General features: G+C 39.1%; 1 protein-coding gene across 2 annotated transcripts in view; it reads right to left on the reverse strand.

The window, feature by feature from the left end:
* Nucleotides 1-2,301: 2,301 nt before the first annotated feature.
* Nucleotides 2,302-15,003, reverse strand: part of PROS1 (protein S) — a 34,279-nt gene continuing 21,577 nt past the window's right edge. For both annotated transcript variants that reach the window (XM_075169399.1, XM_075169391.1), the window contains exons 10-15: nucleotides 12,877-13,066; nucleotides 11,722-11,889; nucleotides 10,473-10,641; nucleotides 8,634-8,782; nucleotides 7,600-7,813; nucleotides 2,302-4,736 (exon numbers count right to left, since the gene is read on the reverse strand). In XM_075169399.1, coding sequence (XP_075025500.1) covers nucleotides 4,591-4,736; nucleotides 7,600-7,813; nucleotides 8,634-8,782; nucleotides 10,473-10,641; nucleotides 11,722-11,889; nucleotides 12,877-13,066 — 1,036 coding nt within the window. In that variant the 3' untranslated portion in view covers nucleotides 2,302-4,590. The remainder of the gene's footprint in view (nucleotides 4,737-7,599; nucleotides 7,814-8,633; nucleotides 8,783-10,472; nucleotides 10,642-11,721; nucleotides 11,890-12,876; nucleotides 13,067-15,003) is intronic.

Below are 15,003 nucleotides of genomic sequence, written 5' to 3' on the forward strand. Positions count from 1 at the left end.
TAGCAGGTCTGACATCACAAACTAGAGTCTTGCACTTTCAGTGTCTTCGGTTACTCTTCTAATGACAGACACTCAAGGGCAATCTGAAGTCCTTGTTTAAGCTCCAGCTTACATGCCAGCATGCCTGTTTAGATACACGCATTTGTAAAGCTGACCTTGGGGAGGGGGGAACACAGCCCTGACTTTTGCCATGCTGGATGATGTAAAATTGCCGAGTGAGGTTAAAAAGTGAGCTGCAATTTTTGAAAGAGGTGTTTATGTGTTTGGAGGGGTGTAGAGTGGAAGACAGAGGGAAGGAGGTGAAAACATCTGTTGGATCAAAGTGCCTTGTGGTTTTTGGTGTGTGTTGTTTTGTGGGGTGTTTGGGTTTTTTTTTTGGTTAGTGTTGTTTCGAATGGGGGTGGTTTTTTTGTGTGTGTGTCCCTCCCCCAAGTGCTCAGCTAGACTGGTAGAAGCCAGCGCACCAAGGTGGACTGGGTTGCTGCCGCCTTGGTGCTTCAAAAATTGAAAGACAGAAACAAAGCACCATGCTACTTTGAAAATCTTCTGGCACAGATTGCTGCCTAGGATGCTTTTATATTAATGTTTGTGTATGAAAATGCTAATTATGCCAACAGTACTTTTTAAAGTATTTTTGCACATGTCTGACTTTCCCAAAATGCACCTAACTGCTTATGGGAGAGCGGGGGTGGTGTGTGTTTTTTGCTTTACACGTTGTTGCATTTCCCATGGTCCTCATCCTGAATGACCGGGGTGGGGCAAATCTCTGGCTTCACAAACTAATATTGCGTGATACTGGTTTCTTGTTACTTGTGGTTTTTCCACTTTCCTAGTCTGTTGAGACGCTACAAATTCCTAAAAAAACCCCAACAAAACAAAAAACCAAAACCAAAAAAACCCAAAAAACAACCAAACAAAACCACAAACTTTTTTTTTAAAAAAGCAACAAAATGAAGTCCTGAATTATATATAGCTGTGTTGATTTGGAACCACCTGATTGATGCAATACAAGTGTCTGTAAGCAACATACTAGCTCCCTTACTCGGAACCAGCTTATGATTTAGCTGCTTATTCACGTATTCCTATTGAAACGTAACTACCCTTAGAGCAAAAGGATATGACCAGTGTAACAACAGAGGTATAGTCATTTTGTGGATCGGAAGCATTTTTTAAAAACACAAATGGTAAACCCTGTTACTATGAAGTTTTCCTAAGTAGTTTGGATGGAGGTTTTTGTAGACGCTCCTTTAGATTTCCAATGATAGCACTACAGTATTTCCCTCTTGTTGGCACTTTTGCACCAACATGTCGGGTAATAAGCTAAAATGACAGGAACCAAGGTCATTTAGCTCTGAACTGCTGCTGCAGGACTGTGGTCAGGAGAAGAATGTGGGACAAAACCAGAGTCTGAGTATCTCAGTTCTTTTTTATTCACAAAGTGATGCCTGCCTTACCTGCCTTTGGTATTAGCTCCTATGGTTTTCCTTGTATCTAATTTTTTTGGTACATAACTGTTACTTTTGGCAGATGAAACATGAAATTGCTCCCAAATCAGGGTGATTATTTTGATATAACAAGGTTGCTGAGGCAGCAAAATATTAAGCATGTACATTATGACTAATGACATCGAAGGACCAACATCAGTGCATTGTTCAGTGATAAGCAGGACTAGAATGACTGAAAATGAGTTTGGCCTCTCTTTCTTTGACAGCTCTAGAGCTAATCTTGAATATCAATAGTGAAGGTGTTTGCCCACAATCTAGCCAGTTATCTCTACCAGGAGACACGCAGGCATTAAAGCATGTAAAGTAAGCTTAGATCAGGCATATAAGTAGGAAGCTGCTCTAGTATAAATGAGAACCAATTCCACGACTAGATTTCATTTTCAAGGAAATTAGGACATACTGATTTGTAACACTTGGTGCACAGGAGCTGAAAAAGCACAGAGCAGGTCCAGCTGTTCTGTATAAACACTCAATGGCCCTTGCTGAAACGATTACCCCTAAAAATACAATTAAATACATCTGATGAAGGAGAAAAGATAGGAATCAATAACTTTCACTGATCTCCTTTGTTCCAGTAGTTTTAAGCAATGCTTCATTTCCTTAAGTAATATTAAACAATTAATAAACTTAAACATTTAACTAGAGAATATGGATGCCTATTTGGATAGTGTATTATTTGAGCCAATTCTTTTCGTTGATGCTGAAGATTATCACAATCTCCTGAGTAAGCCACCTGACCACTAGAACAAGTCTTGCACAATGACAATGAACAAAGATATGCAAATACAACTTAAAATGAAAAGAAACTTGCAAATGCTGCTTTATTTAATTCTTACAATAGGGAGGCACTTTTACATTAAAAAAAAAAGAAGTGCAGTGGTTTCATTCTAACTACAATACTCTAAAATATTCTTCCATGAAAAGAAATGGTGTCTGTGTGGGAAAATTAAGTGATTTTTGTTTTCTTTAACTTCACCTCTATACCATTTATTACACTTAAACAAACAAAACCTAAAAAACAAAACAAACCAAACCTTTTCTTCTATTCGCACAGGCCAACATAAGCATTTAGAGTATGCTGACACTTTACTTTGTGTTCCTCATCTCATCATTTCTGTGTGTGTTGTACAAGGCAAAGAGGCTGACCCAAGGGCTTTCCAGAATTCAGTGGTGCTGCTGAGATACTATAAATGATGTCAAAAGTCCCAATTCAGCTCCGCCTTGCATGCAAAACCTGCTTATTTCAGTCAAGTTATTCTTCAACTTAGGCCCAAATGAAGAATGTGTGTGTTGGGATGGGAGGAGAGCAGGGAGGGATGCTTTCCTGCAGTTCTCTCTCCTCCATGGAGTCTGGAGAAATCTAAGCTTTTTTTTTTACATGCCATCATAGAAAAGTGAACTAGTAGTTCACTGGCAATTAGCCCCTGGGTGTCAGCCGTACAGTGTTCCTGCTGATAAGCAGCTACGTATGAACCAGTGCAGGACAGATTCGGAGACTGTACTGAGGCTGGCTGGTGTGAAAGTCAGAGCAAATCCTGTATTACAGTACACAAATGGGAAGTGAAGTTAACAATAACCTCAGACAAAGCAATAATGTTGAAAGATGGGTTCAGATTCTGCAATACTGATGTACTAATGTTAGTACTCAACAATGAAAGAAACCTCACTAATGTCACTGGGAGTATCTCTGGAGAAAGGCAATGCTCAAAATGAATATTGTCACAATCCATCCTTCTGTACATACATTTCCACTTCAATGTCTCAAGCGAAGCAAGCAAACCTCAGGTCAAGAATCCTGGCAGATAAATGTCTCTCTGGTTGATGGATGAGAGTATATATTCATTGCTTACAGCAATTCTCTTGCTATTTATTCGGTTTGGGGTTAACAAAACCACTAGGCGAGCTGCACAGGGAGGCTTCTGGTTGTGTGAAAATGAGTTTGGAAGTGGAAAGAACACTCAAAGGATGTTAAAGAAATATTAGAAATGCTTGAAATGAGCACACCTGAGGAAAACAATACTTTTCTAATTACCTGTTCCATTAAAGTTGGCTGAGCAGAATATGGCTTTACATTCTGATGTTACTAGCAAAATTTAGGCTTTCAAGTATGTCAGAAACACAACTGCAACAGGGCTCACAAATAAATCTCTTCTGGGGCTCTGTGAATGCAAGGTTGACCTAAATAAAGGGAATATGATGGACCATTACAGGGTGCTCATATTAAGGAGTGCTAGATTTGTCACGAATGGAAGAAATGTTTGCTGCAATTTTTCTTAGCCTTACTTAGCAAATTCCAGATTGATGTCCTGTGATGAAGACCAGAGCTCCTTCTTTCAAGCCATCTCCTCTGTTTTCCAAAATTGCCTAGGGTGTATTTTAACCCACTTTGAAAGTAAATTACCTGACCTAATCCAGAACTCTGTTAAAAGTCTAAAGCTGTGTTCTTAAGATAGAAGAATTAAAGCTGGTACAGTATAACAAGAGCTATTTTCAAAAATTGAGCTACTTACAAAAACATTTCAGTTTTGAAGCTGCTTTACCGATATTGATACAACTTGTAAACATATTCAGAGAGAGCTTGGTCTCCGGATTCCGGGGTATTTTTCCTTAACCAAAAGCACATATTACAAAACCTGTAGAGATTTCTCTTTGTATGTTATGCTTGGAAAAGTTTAATGAGACTGGTTTTGTTTAGATTCAAATACATTACCAAAATTTGCAACTTGTAACTTTGTGCTGATATATGAAAAATAAGAAATAAAATTGGTTCTAAACGTAACTTCTTGAACTTTCTCTCCAAACGAAATATACCAAGGGCATACTATGAACATGGAAGATAAATCTAACTATAAGATTTATCACTGATATGAATAAAAGAACATTTTACAGCATTTTGATTTTGATTGTCTCTTTACAGCTGAAAAAAGAGGGGATTTTTCCCCCATTCTATATAAAAGGGAGGAAAAACATGCTGTTGATTATTTTCTGGCACATCTTGAATAAAATAACACAGTCTTCATTATGGCATGAGACTAATTACGCAAATTATATCTGAAAGAAAAAAGTTAAATTAAGAATTGAATGGTTACTGCATAATCAGTGGGCACGAGTGAGATCTAATATCATTGTGTTTAGAAATGGCTTCATCCAGATCCAGCTGTCTGTTGTTGACCTTCACTTCCATGCAGCCATTATAAAAAGCGGTTACTAACGTAGCACCCAGAGGAACATCTGCACAGAAACATATTCAATTTATTAGGCCAAGGCATGCAAATTCGTATGTATTTTTCAGATTAGCAAAAACATGGGGAATACTCCATTCCCTGTCCATTAGTCAGCCATGGGAGAAAAGAGCAATTTGGCAGAAAACACTTAAGTTCTTCTCCCTTTTCTTTAAGATTGAGATAAAGTCAGTAAAGCTGAGAAAGGTCAGTAAAGTTTGAAATATGCGTTAGAAGTCTGTTCCCATCCAGAAGCCTAACTACATGAATGTTTTTCATAGTAGCGTTTTCTGTATTAATAACAGTGAACCAACAGTTGGTTTCCTGGAGTCCACTGTTCGTGTCCTGACCTACAAACAGATGTTTATGGGTTTAGAGGTCTCAGAAAGAACCATCTTGCTTTTGCCAGAAAGCTACTCTGGATGCAAATCTGCAAGTTCTCAGATAAGGGACCCCTGGGAACTCCACTCATTTTACTGCTTCCTTACTGCTTCTTCAAAGTGAATTCCCTGTAAAAGACTCACTATATCTGTTGCTCATTTAGGTACCGTCTGGGTTATGGCAACATCAGATCATGGATACACTTCCAGGAAACAATACGTTAAGCACAAAATAAAGCAGGCATTGCTCCGAGGTCTTAGGGTGTAACTGGATTCTTACAAGGCAGACAGAAGATCCAAGTACCTTCAGCAACTAGAATGAGGATGCCTAGAAGCTGATCTCAAGAGCATCATCTTTTTTTTCAGATGTTAATCATCCTATCCCTCCTAGAAGATGGACTCGACTGACTGGGGAACACGAAATGTTGCTTTCTTGTTATTTTATTTTGCTGTAAGCTGAGGTACTGCACAGTCCTGTAGAATTGTGCCCTTCTGCTCTTTCTACTCCAGTGATGATAACGCTGCTGTCATAGAACTGTGCAAGTCTCATTTATCCTAGACTGGTTGTGCTGAATTAATTAACAGAGAGGCACACTCCCAACACTGTTACTAGTTTGAAGAAATGTGTATCAAAAATGGGGACTTCTGGTCTTCAGGAAATGCATATTTTTGTTAGGTGCCTTTTCACCATACAGTTCTGTGCACTGTAGCTCAGTGTGGGGATTCTTACCTACCTTTTTATACTGCTCAGTAATCCCAGACGCTTTTCAGGGGTGAATTAGAGTGAGTAAATGAATCGGTGTAAGCCAAACTGGCTGTATACAGAGATCTAAAGTTCTTTTCCTATATTACTTTTTCTCTCTTTGGTAACAGAGGCTGTTGTGGAAGAGGCTTCTTTGGATAATGTGGGGTTTTTTGTTGCTTTTTTGTGACCTCTAAGTAGAAACTGTTTACGCATACAGAGTGTTTTTGTTAGTTTGCATCTTGAAGATACCTTTTAACCTTCAGTAAGAAGATTACTTACTTTTAAGCAGCAGCAAGTAACTAATACTTGCTTCTTATGTATTTGGGATGCATGACTGAAGCCAAGGTCTTAGCTCTTAAGATGCCAATTACTCTGTGCCCAGCAATGTACTAGAAAGAATCATTTAAATATCACAAAGATGAAGAGGTCTGAAAAATGACCGGAATCTTAGTTAAGTTACTATGGCTCAGTTAACCTACTGACTCACCTCTACTAAGTAAATACTGACTTCATCTCTCTCTTCAAAGTGGGCAGGTATTACAAAAACACTGATGTTTACCTATTGTGGTATGTGACAGTACTGCACCATTAGTGCATTCTTCTCATTCTACACATTCAATTTGAATGGAACTCACCTGGTTATCTGGTTTCCAAGATATTGCATATCCATTCAAAAACAAGATTAGAGGAGAAACTGTCATATTTGGTGGCTAAATCTTGTTACATCCTTGATTACCCATGCATGAAGACTTGTAGAGAACAAGTAAGTTCCAACATATGGGCCTAGGTACTGAGGGAACCACCACTTCAGACAGAGGCTGTGGTACCTGCAGTGCTGCCCTAAACACCTTGCTTCTATTCTGACAAGCAAGTCTAGAGGGTGGAACTGTAATTCCAACTTCCCCTGTGTACGCTACCTTGGAAGAAATGCCTAAAGAGATCATCTCCAATGGATACACAGTTCCTCCCCTCCTTCTACTCCTGTGCACCCTTGTCTCCTGCAGAAGAATCACACTGCAGAGAAAGACCAGCTATATCTGGGGCAGTGCTGTGACACTGCAGCCTACATGTAAAATGGATTCAATTCAAGACTGTGTTGGTCAAACTCTTAGAATTTCCTTATGAATTGTGACTTATTCTCCCTAAAATAATGTTAATAGAGGATACAGAAAAGCTCTGCCAGTAGTAATGTTGTAACCATGGTGTCTTTCCTCTACCAATTTTCAAGTTTGAGGATCTTAGGCTTTGAAAATTCCTCATCTGTGGCAATGCTGTTTTTCTTCATGATTCACCCTGAAGTCAAACTATTTTGTAGACAAGCATGTGTACACTTCCTGTACAAAACAACGCTTGTACATGTCTTCAGACTAGGGATACACTTGCAGCTTGCTTTAAACAAAATATTTGCTGTTTCAACACATTTTCTGTCTCAAAGATTGCCAGCCATCTATTGCCCAGAGTTTAATTGCTGAAACCATATTCCTGACTTCTCCTTCTGCACTTCTGACACTTAATTTACTTACAAATGCCTGGTTTTCTTACATGCTTGATGCAGTTCCTAAATTGTGCCAGCTGGTGGCATTTCAGAAATATGCAATGCTCACTCCTCCCCAGCTCAAAAATCAAGACGTTTTCCAAATGCAAACCTCTAGAGAGAGACTCATGCCTTTTAACGAGCCTAATAATGCTAATGTTGAAAAGCAGGCTTGTACAAATAATCAAATTAATGAAAAGAAAGTATAATTCACCTGGCAGGCCGCCCAAGTAGGTAACAACATTTGCCATCATTGCTTGATGCAGGATAGACAGTTGCTCTGAATTGCTTCTGTCTGTGTGTGAATCAACAGACAGTTCAAGTTGCTGTTTGGTCACAACAAGTCCAACCAGCACTTTTCTGGGTGTACATAACTTCTTTGATTCCAGATGTGCAACAGTGATGTTTCCAATGGTCACAATGATTTTCTAAATGGAAGAGTGGTAGGTCACAAAAGACGTCACACGTAACTTTAACACACAATTTTACTTAGTTCTGATGCATTTTATATTTGGAAGTAGAAGAAAAGGAAATGTTAGAGCCACATTTTAAAAACTGGTACCTTAAGTTGGAAAAGTTCCCAAAGTTGATGTATAATCATCATCTTTGGTGATGAATGCCATTCATTTATATTCTTAAATTTAAAAGTGAGAATGTTGACTGTAAAAAATTTTTGGCTGTGGTTCTGAGGTGAAATCCTGTTTCTCTTAAAGGCAAAAGGAGTTCTGCTACAGCTTCAAAGGTAACCAAGTGTTCACTATAGGTTCTTATTTGGGGCAAAAGCATGTATTAGCCATGGTGTATAATCATGCTCTATCTTGGGATGCCTGATGTAAACAGATGTGAATGGAAACTTAAGGACAAAAACATCTGTTTATAAATTGAAACTAACATGATGCCATTACTATATCATCATCATTCTACTTCTGTCATATTCCTCTTCCTGCTTTGTGCATTTGGAAGGAAAGGTTAAAGAAACATGATGTAATGGGGATAGTGCCTGACGTAAGAGCGCTTAGTGCTTAGTCACTGCTGTAGCAATCGTTAATAGTAATATATTTTCTGCACATCACTATATGATCTAAGTGCTTTTCAAAATATTAATTCAGCCTACCAGCTCCACTTCAAGTAAGTGTAAGTAGCTTTTTTTAGTTTGATTTTTCACAAATGGAGTAGTAAGTTAAGTGAGACAAAAACAAGAAGTGTGACTTATATGCATATCAGCTGCTATGATAATTGTAAGATCACCTGTGAGTCGGAAGAGTTGAAGTCCACTATGGACAAAGCAAGAGGCACTGTGTCATTAGAAACCAAGGCAAACATAACACCGGTGTCTGTGGATGAGCGAATAGTCATAGTCACGTTTATTAGCCAATCTTCAGCACTGTCAAGATTATCTGTTTTAAAAAGAATAATTGAAACTAATAAATCCATCTGCTAATGAAAAATTAATACGGTGTTAAAAATTAGTATTTAATCTGCTCCCGCTGTGGAAAAATTAGTACTAATCTCCAGAAAAAACAGTGAACTTTGGAACTTTTAGAAAGAACTGTAAGTTTAAAAAAAAAAAAACCAACCAACGAAACAAAAAAACCCCCCAAAACCAAACATACATACTCCCTCCCCCTCAAAAAACAAAACACAAAAAAAACCCCAAAACAAAAAAAACACCACACAAACCCAAAACTTTAATCCTGCATCTTCCCTAACCTTATGCACTTATTGGACTTTTTTTTTTTCTGCTACTTTCTCCATTCTGGCGTGGAACAGGTGCCACATTCATTAAAGGTCAGTTCAAAATTAAACCCAAAACCCGAATTTACTCATAAATTGCTGCCACTGAGTAGAAGATTGGCAGTTCTCATACACTTTTACATTCCAAAGCAGTTCCACTATTAAAAGGGGAATATGCAGGTGCGTAAAGTAAATATGCAGATGGTGCAAATATAATTTCATACGATGCATTCATAGTGAAGCTAATATAAAAGTTACTATTTAAAGAGGTTTTTGTCATCTTTTGTATCTTTTCCTCCAGTGTGTCTTCCCTGCCTCCCCAGTCAAATCTAGTAGTTTCTTGATTTCTACGAGTTTCTTGAGGAAGCAGAAATCCTAAAATATGAGGTGAGGTTATATTCCTACACAAAGCCAAATGGGCAGGGAGACAGTGGGCTGTAACAGCTCATAGAAGGGCAGCTGCAGGTGTGGGCAGCCTCTCGGATTTGGAGGGGTGGGGGGTGTGAGAACAGCAAGGAGAGGGGGTGAAGTCATGGCAGCAGCCCCAAACACAAAGGTCAGGAGGAGTCATGGCAGCATGGTGTTACTGAATGAATGGGAGGAAAGTTGAGGACCCTTGAGTCGCTTAGGAAACTCTGATATAAGTTGGTTGGAAGCATAGAATATAAAAAGCTGGAGAAATCTTTTGAAGTGGGTTAGGGAATTTAAAGAAAAGGCCTGGGATGAAGAGGATTGGGGATCAGAGCAGGGCTGAAGGGTAGCATAGCATTTGGGATCGGGAAGAGTATAATGACATCAGGATTTGGGATGATGCTCAAGAGATGTCTCATTTTGGGCTCTCAGGTGTGCACAAGGAGATCCTGGACTGGAAATTTTGAAATTAGGGCAGGAGGTCAGGCAAGAAAGTTCTGAGTTCAGGAAGGAGGAAGACATGCACCTAAAACCCCTAGATAGGGTGTTCGTTTAGAAGCAGAATTGCATACACAAAACTATCAGCAATCCTTTCTTTCATCCCCAATCTTATTTTTTCAGTAATATGATAGCCTTCCCCATTGATGAACAGGGGACAGAATTAGATCTTTGGAAAGTGAATGTGTTCAACAGTGCCCATGCTTTGCAAATAAAGAATATGCTTCCTAACCTAACGCACTTCAGAAATTAAATGGATGACACCAGTAGGATCAGAATTCTCATTCAAGCAAACTTCTAACAGAAGTTACGGGAATCATTGCTGGATGCCATGGTGTATAGCATAGTTTGTATGTGTGTCTCCTTTCTTTCTTTTTTTTAATAATTCATCAGTTCCATCACCGATCCAGCAAAAAATATAGGAATAGACAGAAAAATACTTACTATAGTTTATCTGAAACTTTGCCATTCCAGTGCCAGGGTAGAAGGATCCTTTCCCCACTGCTACTAAACAGTGTTTGCTTTGTTTTTCTTGAATAACTTCTTTTACACCTGAATGTCCCTGATTCATCAGGTTCCAGGCACGAATGCACCCATCTAGCCGAGGGTTAATCTGTAGAAGAATTATAGCACTAGGTGTTTGCATTCAAAGTTGTTTCAAAAATGTTAATAATAAGGTATTACTTTACATATCAACTTATTTCTGGGTAGCCAATAATAGCCTTATCAATGCTATAGGTTACAGCACTGATGCTGAGAGAAAACAAATAGCATGCATTTAGTACCTCAGCCTTCAAAAAGGTATTTCTGGTTTAATAACATTTCCCATTTTGATGCCAGTGATCTGTACAAAATAGATTGCTTCAATTTTTAAAGCTCGTGCTGTCCTTTTGTTTAGGTCACAATAGCTTTCCTGTAGCTGAAAGACAATGATCACTAGCACTGTTCCCTGTTCAAGGTATCATCTTCTCCTTGTACCAAAGTACAAAGAAATTTCTGGAATTACTTTCCATTGGGTAAGGGGATGTTGTTGTCTTGCTTCACATTTTTTCTCTCTGCTTCACTTTTGAGCAAAAATGGATTTAAAAAAAAAAAAAAAGGGTGCAGCCTCTACTATACAGTTATTTTTTGCCTCTCTGTTTAGACTGCCGATTAGTTTGAGGGCTCCTGGACTGAGAAGCAGATAATTGCAACAACTTGACTGTACCCATCCCCAGCATAAGACAGAGCTGTTGAGGATGGAAGACTGAAAGAATCATGGGCCTTGTCTAGCCTGGGCTATTATAAAACCTATTAAAAATGAAAGCTCATTGTGCTGCCTGCACAGTGAATTCCATACCTATTCAGAGCCTAGCAAAAGCCAGCACCAGAAACATGAATCACTCTGAAATGCTCTCGCAGCAGAAGTGGTTGGTGGTGATTTAAGGAATCTTAAAGCTGTATTAGGAAACGGGCTACAGAATCCTGAAAGATTAGATCGTAAGTGCTGTGTTTTTATAACTGAAGCCTAACTGAAGACAGACTACAAAGCTTCAGGCATGTTTATTTTCAAAACAGTGGTTTAATAACCTGATTTTCATTTTCTAAATGGATTCCATGCCACTCTTCCTTCCTCTGTGACTAAGTAAACAATACAAAAACAAACAAATAACACAACAGTATTAATCAACATTACTCTTATTATTTTAGTTACCTGTTTAACAAGAGTGTTGCCCACTTTGCGAGGTAATCCTGCAATGTACACCTTAGTTTCCAAGAAACCCTGTGATTGTTTAAAAAGCGTTCCTGGGCTGTTAATACTCATCACAGCTTCTTTAGCTATTTTTACACTGATGCTGTGTTCTAGTTCTTCAACTGATATCTAGAATTAAATACAAATAATCACATATATACACACACAAACATGTAGAATATTTTAAATACTAATTACATATACCTATATGAAGCATTACTAATGTTTCTCTAAACATCTAACTTGTAAAATAGTTTTAATGCAGTCAACATTTACAGTGTACTTAAATTTGATTCATGACAACTGTCCATATTCATGGACACCCACAGGAGGATGATCTTCCATTCCACCCTCACCCTATCCCTAGGAAAACCCATGCAGCTGATTAGTTTGCTTTATGCGCTGTAGAGTTTGCAAGAAGCTGATTTCTACAATTGCTCTATATCCAATCCACATTTGGCATACAGTTCTCCATGCCACTGCAATCTGCTACAGAGGACTGAATCTTCAGATGGGACGTAGACAAAATAGGTTCAATGCTTGCTCCCGCTATTGTTAGGCATCAAAGTAGATTTTTAATCTCAAGGAAGTTGTACTGAACTGAAACAGGAGGTCTACACAGAATTCTAGCTTTTCTTGCCCCCCTTTAAAAACAAACAAACCAACCCTAACATGTTAATAATTTGGTGTGACTTATAGATGGTGTAAGTGAGCAAGGCCTTTCATCTTGGGTATGCAAGCTTGAAGAACAAGATGGATTTCTGGTCTAGCAAATGTAAAACTTGCTCTCTAGACAAAGTATCTAATAACTATGCACTTGACCATGCAATCACACTTTTTAATATTCTGCTGCTTCCTTTTTCATGATTACAAAGAGTAATTCCTATGTTGCCAGATAGTGGTAATTACCTCTTTCTCGATCGTAAACAGGTGCCACAATTTCCCAGATGTAAGGCATTCTTGTGCATTTCCTGGTTGACTTTTAAATCTGGGATTTGAGGGCATCATTTTAAGCCTTTTTAATAGTTGCTTAGTTTCTCCCTACTTTACTTATCAAAACAGGATGTTCCCATAGTGGGTAAAAGGAAGGAAAGGGGAGAGGAAAATCCATCTTACTATATGCCACAGTCCATCATTAATGGCTTTGCCTCCACTGGTGACTTTTGTTCCAAATTCATTCTTGAACTGAATTTCAATCTTCCCATCACGAAGAGCAAGCAAGATCCATGCTGTATTGTCAAGGGATTCTGCATAAAGTATAACTCCCTCTGCATCATATGTCCGGAAATCAAATTCTGCTGTAAATCTGTGTTGTGAAGAAGGGATCTTAATAAGAAGACAGGAAACATGAAATACTGTATAGCCTAGGATAACTCTTAATAGGGTAAAAAGAAGTTCATTACCTTTTGGTAACGCTGAATCTAAGCAGTTGTGATGTTTGCACACAATTAGCCAAAAGCAGAATCTAATGTAAGCCTTGTTCATCCGAATCCAGTGAAAAGTTTTGAGATTAATGCCCTGAGCTGGGATTTGAAAGAGCCTTGGTTCAGTTCCCAAATCTGCTATGAGCTTTACATGTGAAGGATATCACACCCCCTTGAGTAAAAAGATAGATGTAATATTCCTGTTGCATTTTGTGGAGATGCAATGCAGAAAAAATACATGATCTATGATGTGCTTCAGTACAACAGGGTTGCCAAGTACTGTCCTACAACGGTTATAACCTAGCAATTTGCTTTGGTCACTGCTGCCTTTTATATGTCATTCTCTAATTCGAGGATTTGTTGTCTGGATCTTGGCAGTTGGTTGAACGTGTATATGTAGCAAAATTATGGTTTACATTATAGTACCCGCACAGTGGAAGAGAGAGAGTATATGTATACCGAAAACCAGTCCTTGCCTCCTAGAACTTTTGGACCAGATAAAATAGATTAAGGGTGAAAGGAGGAAACAAAGCATTTGGAAGTTAAGATTTGATGAAGACAACAAAAGAAACAAGTAAGGGAGCCGTAATTAAGAACTCGGGTCGCTTTCGCTTTCAGTCTTGTTCTTTGTCCACTAGATGTCATTGTCTCTCATGCAGACCCACAGAAAAATCATTCTGTATTTACACAGAGACTATTAAGATAGATTCAAACATTTATCATCTTAGAAAGGTCTTTCAGGAGAGCATTAATGCCTGGTCAACTTGGAATAGAGGCAGAGGAAAAAGTTCTCAATATTTATGTTCTTCTGTAAAGTTCTGAGGCTCTGGGGATCACCAGCTCAACAGCTGCTGCTCCTGTTACCCTCAAATTGTTCGGTCACTAAGTCAAGGAACGCTGCAATTTCAGCTGCCGCAGTGAAGAAGTCCAAGAGTAATAAAGGGGTCACTACCATTAGCAATTGTTCTGACAGCTGTGAAGGAAATCATACAGACGACGCTCTAGACAAGGCACCGTGCTCCATCAGTGTCCTTGGAACACCCTGTGAAAGGAAGCACGGAGGTGGGGGGGAAGCATTGGCCTGGTTTTGTTTCTCAGCAGTGTGTGTGTAGCATGTCACAGCTTCTGCCTAGAGCAGAAGTGAAATAGCAGCAACATCCAAACAAAAGCCATTCCCATATGTAACTGGAAGCTGTACAGTAATTATTTTCCTATAACACCTGAATTTTATGTTGAGAATTCTAAATGCCTTCCTATATCTGTATCACTGCCTCCCACCTTCCCCAGCCCCTCTTACTCTTTCCTTCAGGGGAAGAGTAAGCTTCTGCCATGAGGAAGCACCAATCCTTTTGCTCTCTTGTCCACAAACCAATGGGACCTGCTGCCTATTAAACTTACTGCCCTCAATCCTCTTTCTTTTTTGCCCATTCAAGTCTGGATCTCTCTGAACTCTTTCTCCCAGTCCATACACCTCTCCCTACAACAGCACTGGTAACCAGGACTATAGTGGGTGGAAGACTCCAGCTCTGTTATTCGTAGATATGATCACAGCCGAATGCCAAGGGTGCATGTCTTGCCGCAGCTGTGCACTGTCTCCTGGCTGGGACACAGCTGCTCCTGCCTCCTACTTGCTTCTGAGGTATCTGGAAGAAACTTGCTGACCTTTTAGTTTTGCCATGTAAGAGAGCTGCTGTCTATAGTGATGAGGTGGCTCAAGGACACGGTACAACCGATAAGAGATGCTGTAAACTGACGCCAGGCACGTTACTCTTGCCTGTCCACTTTCAAATGACTCCAGCTTCCTGTGAGTGCTAGTATA

Source organism: Calonectris borealis, chromosome 1, assembly GCF_964195595.1.
Source record: "Calonectris borealis chromosome 1, bCalBor7.hap1.2, whole genome shotgun sequence".
NCBI classification, from domain to species: Eukaryota; Metazoa; Chordata; class Aves; order Procellariiformes; family Procellariidae; genus Calonectris; species Calonectris borealis.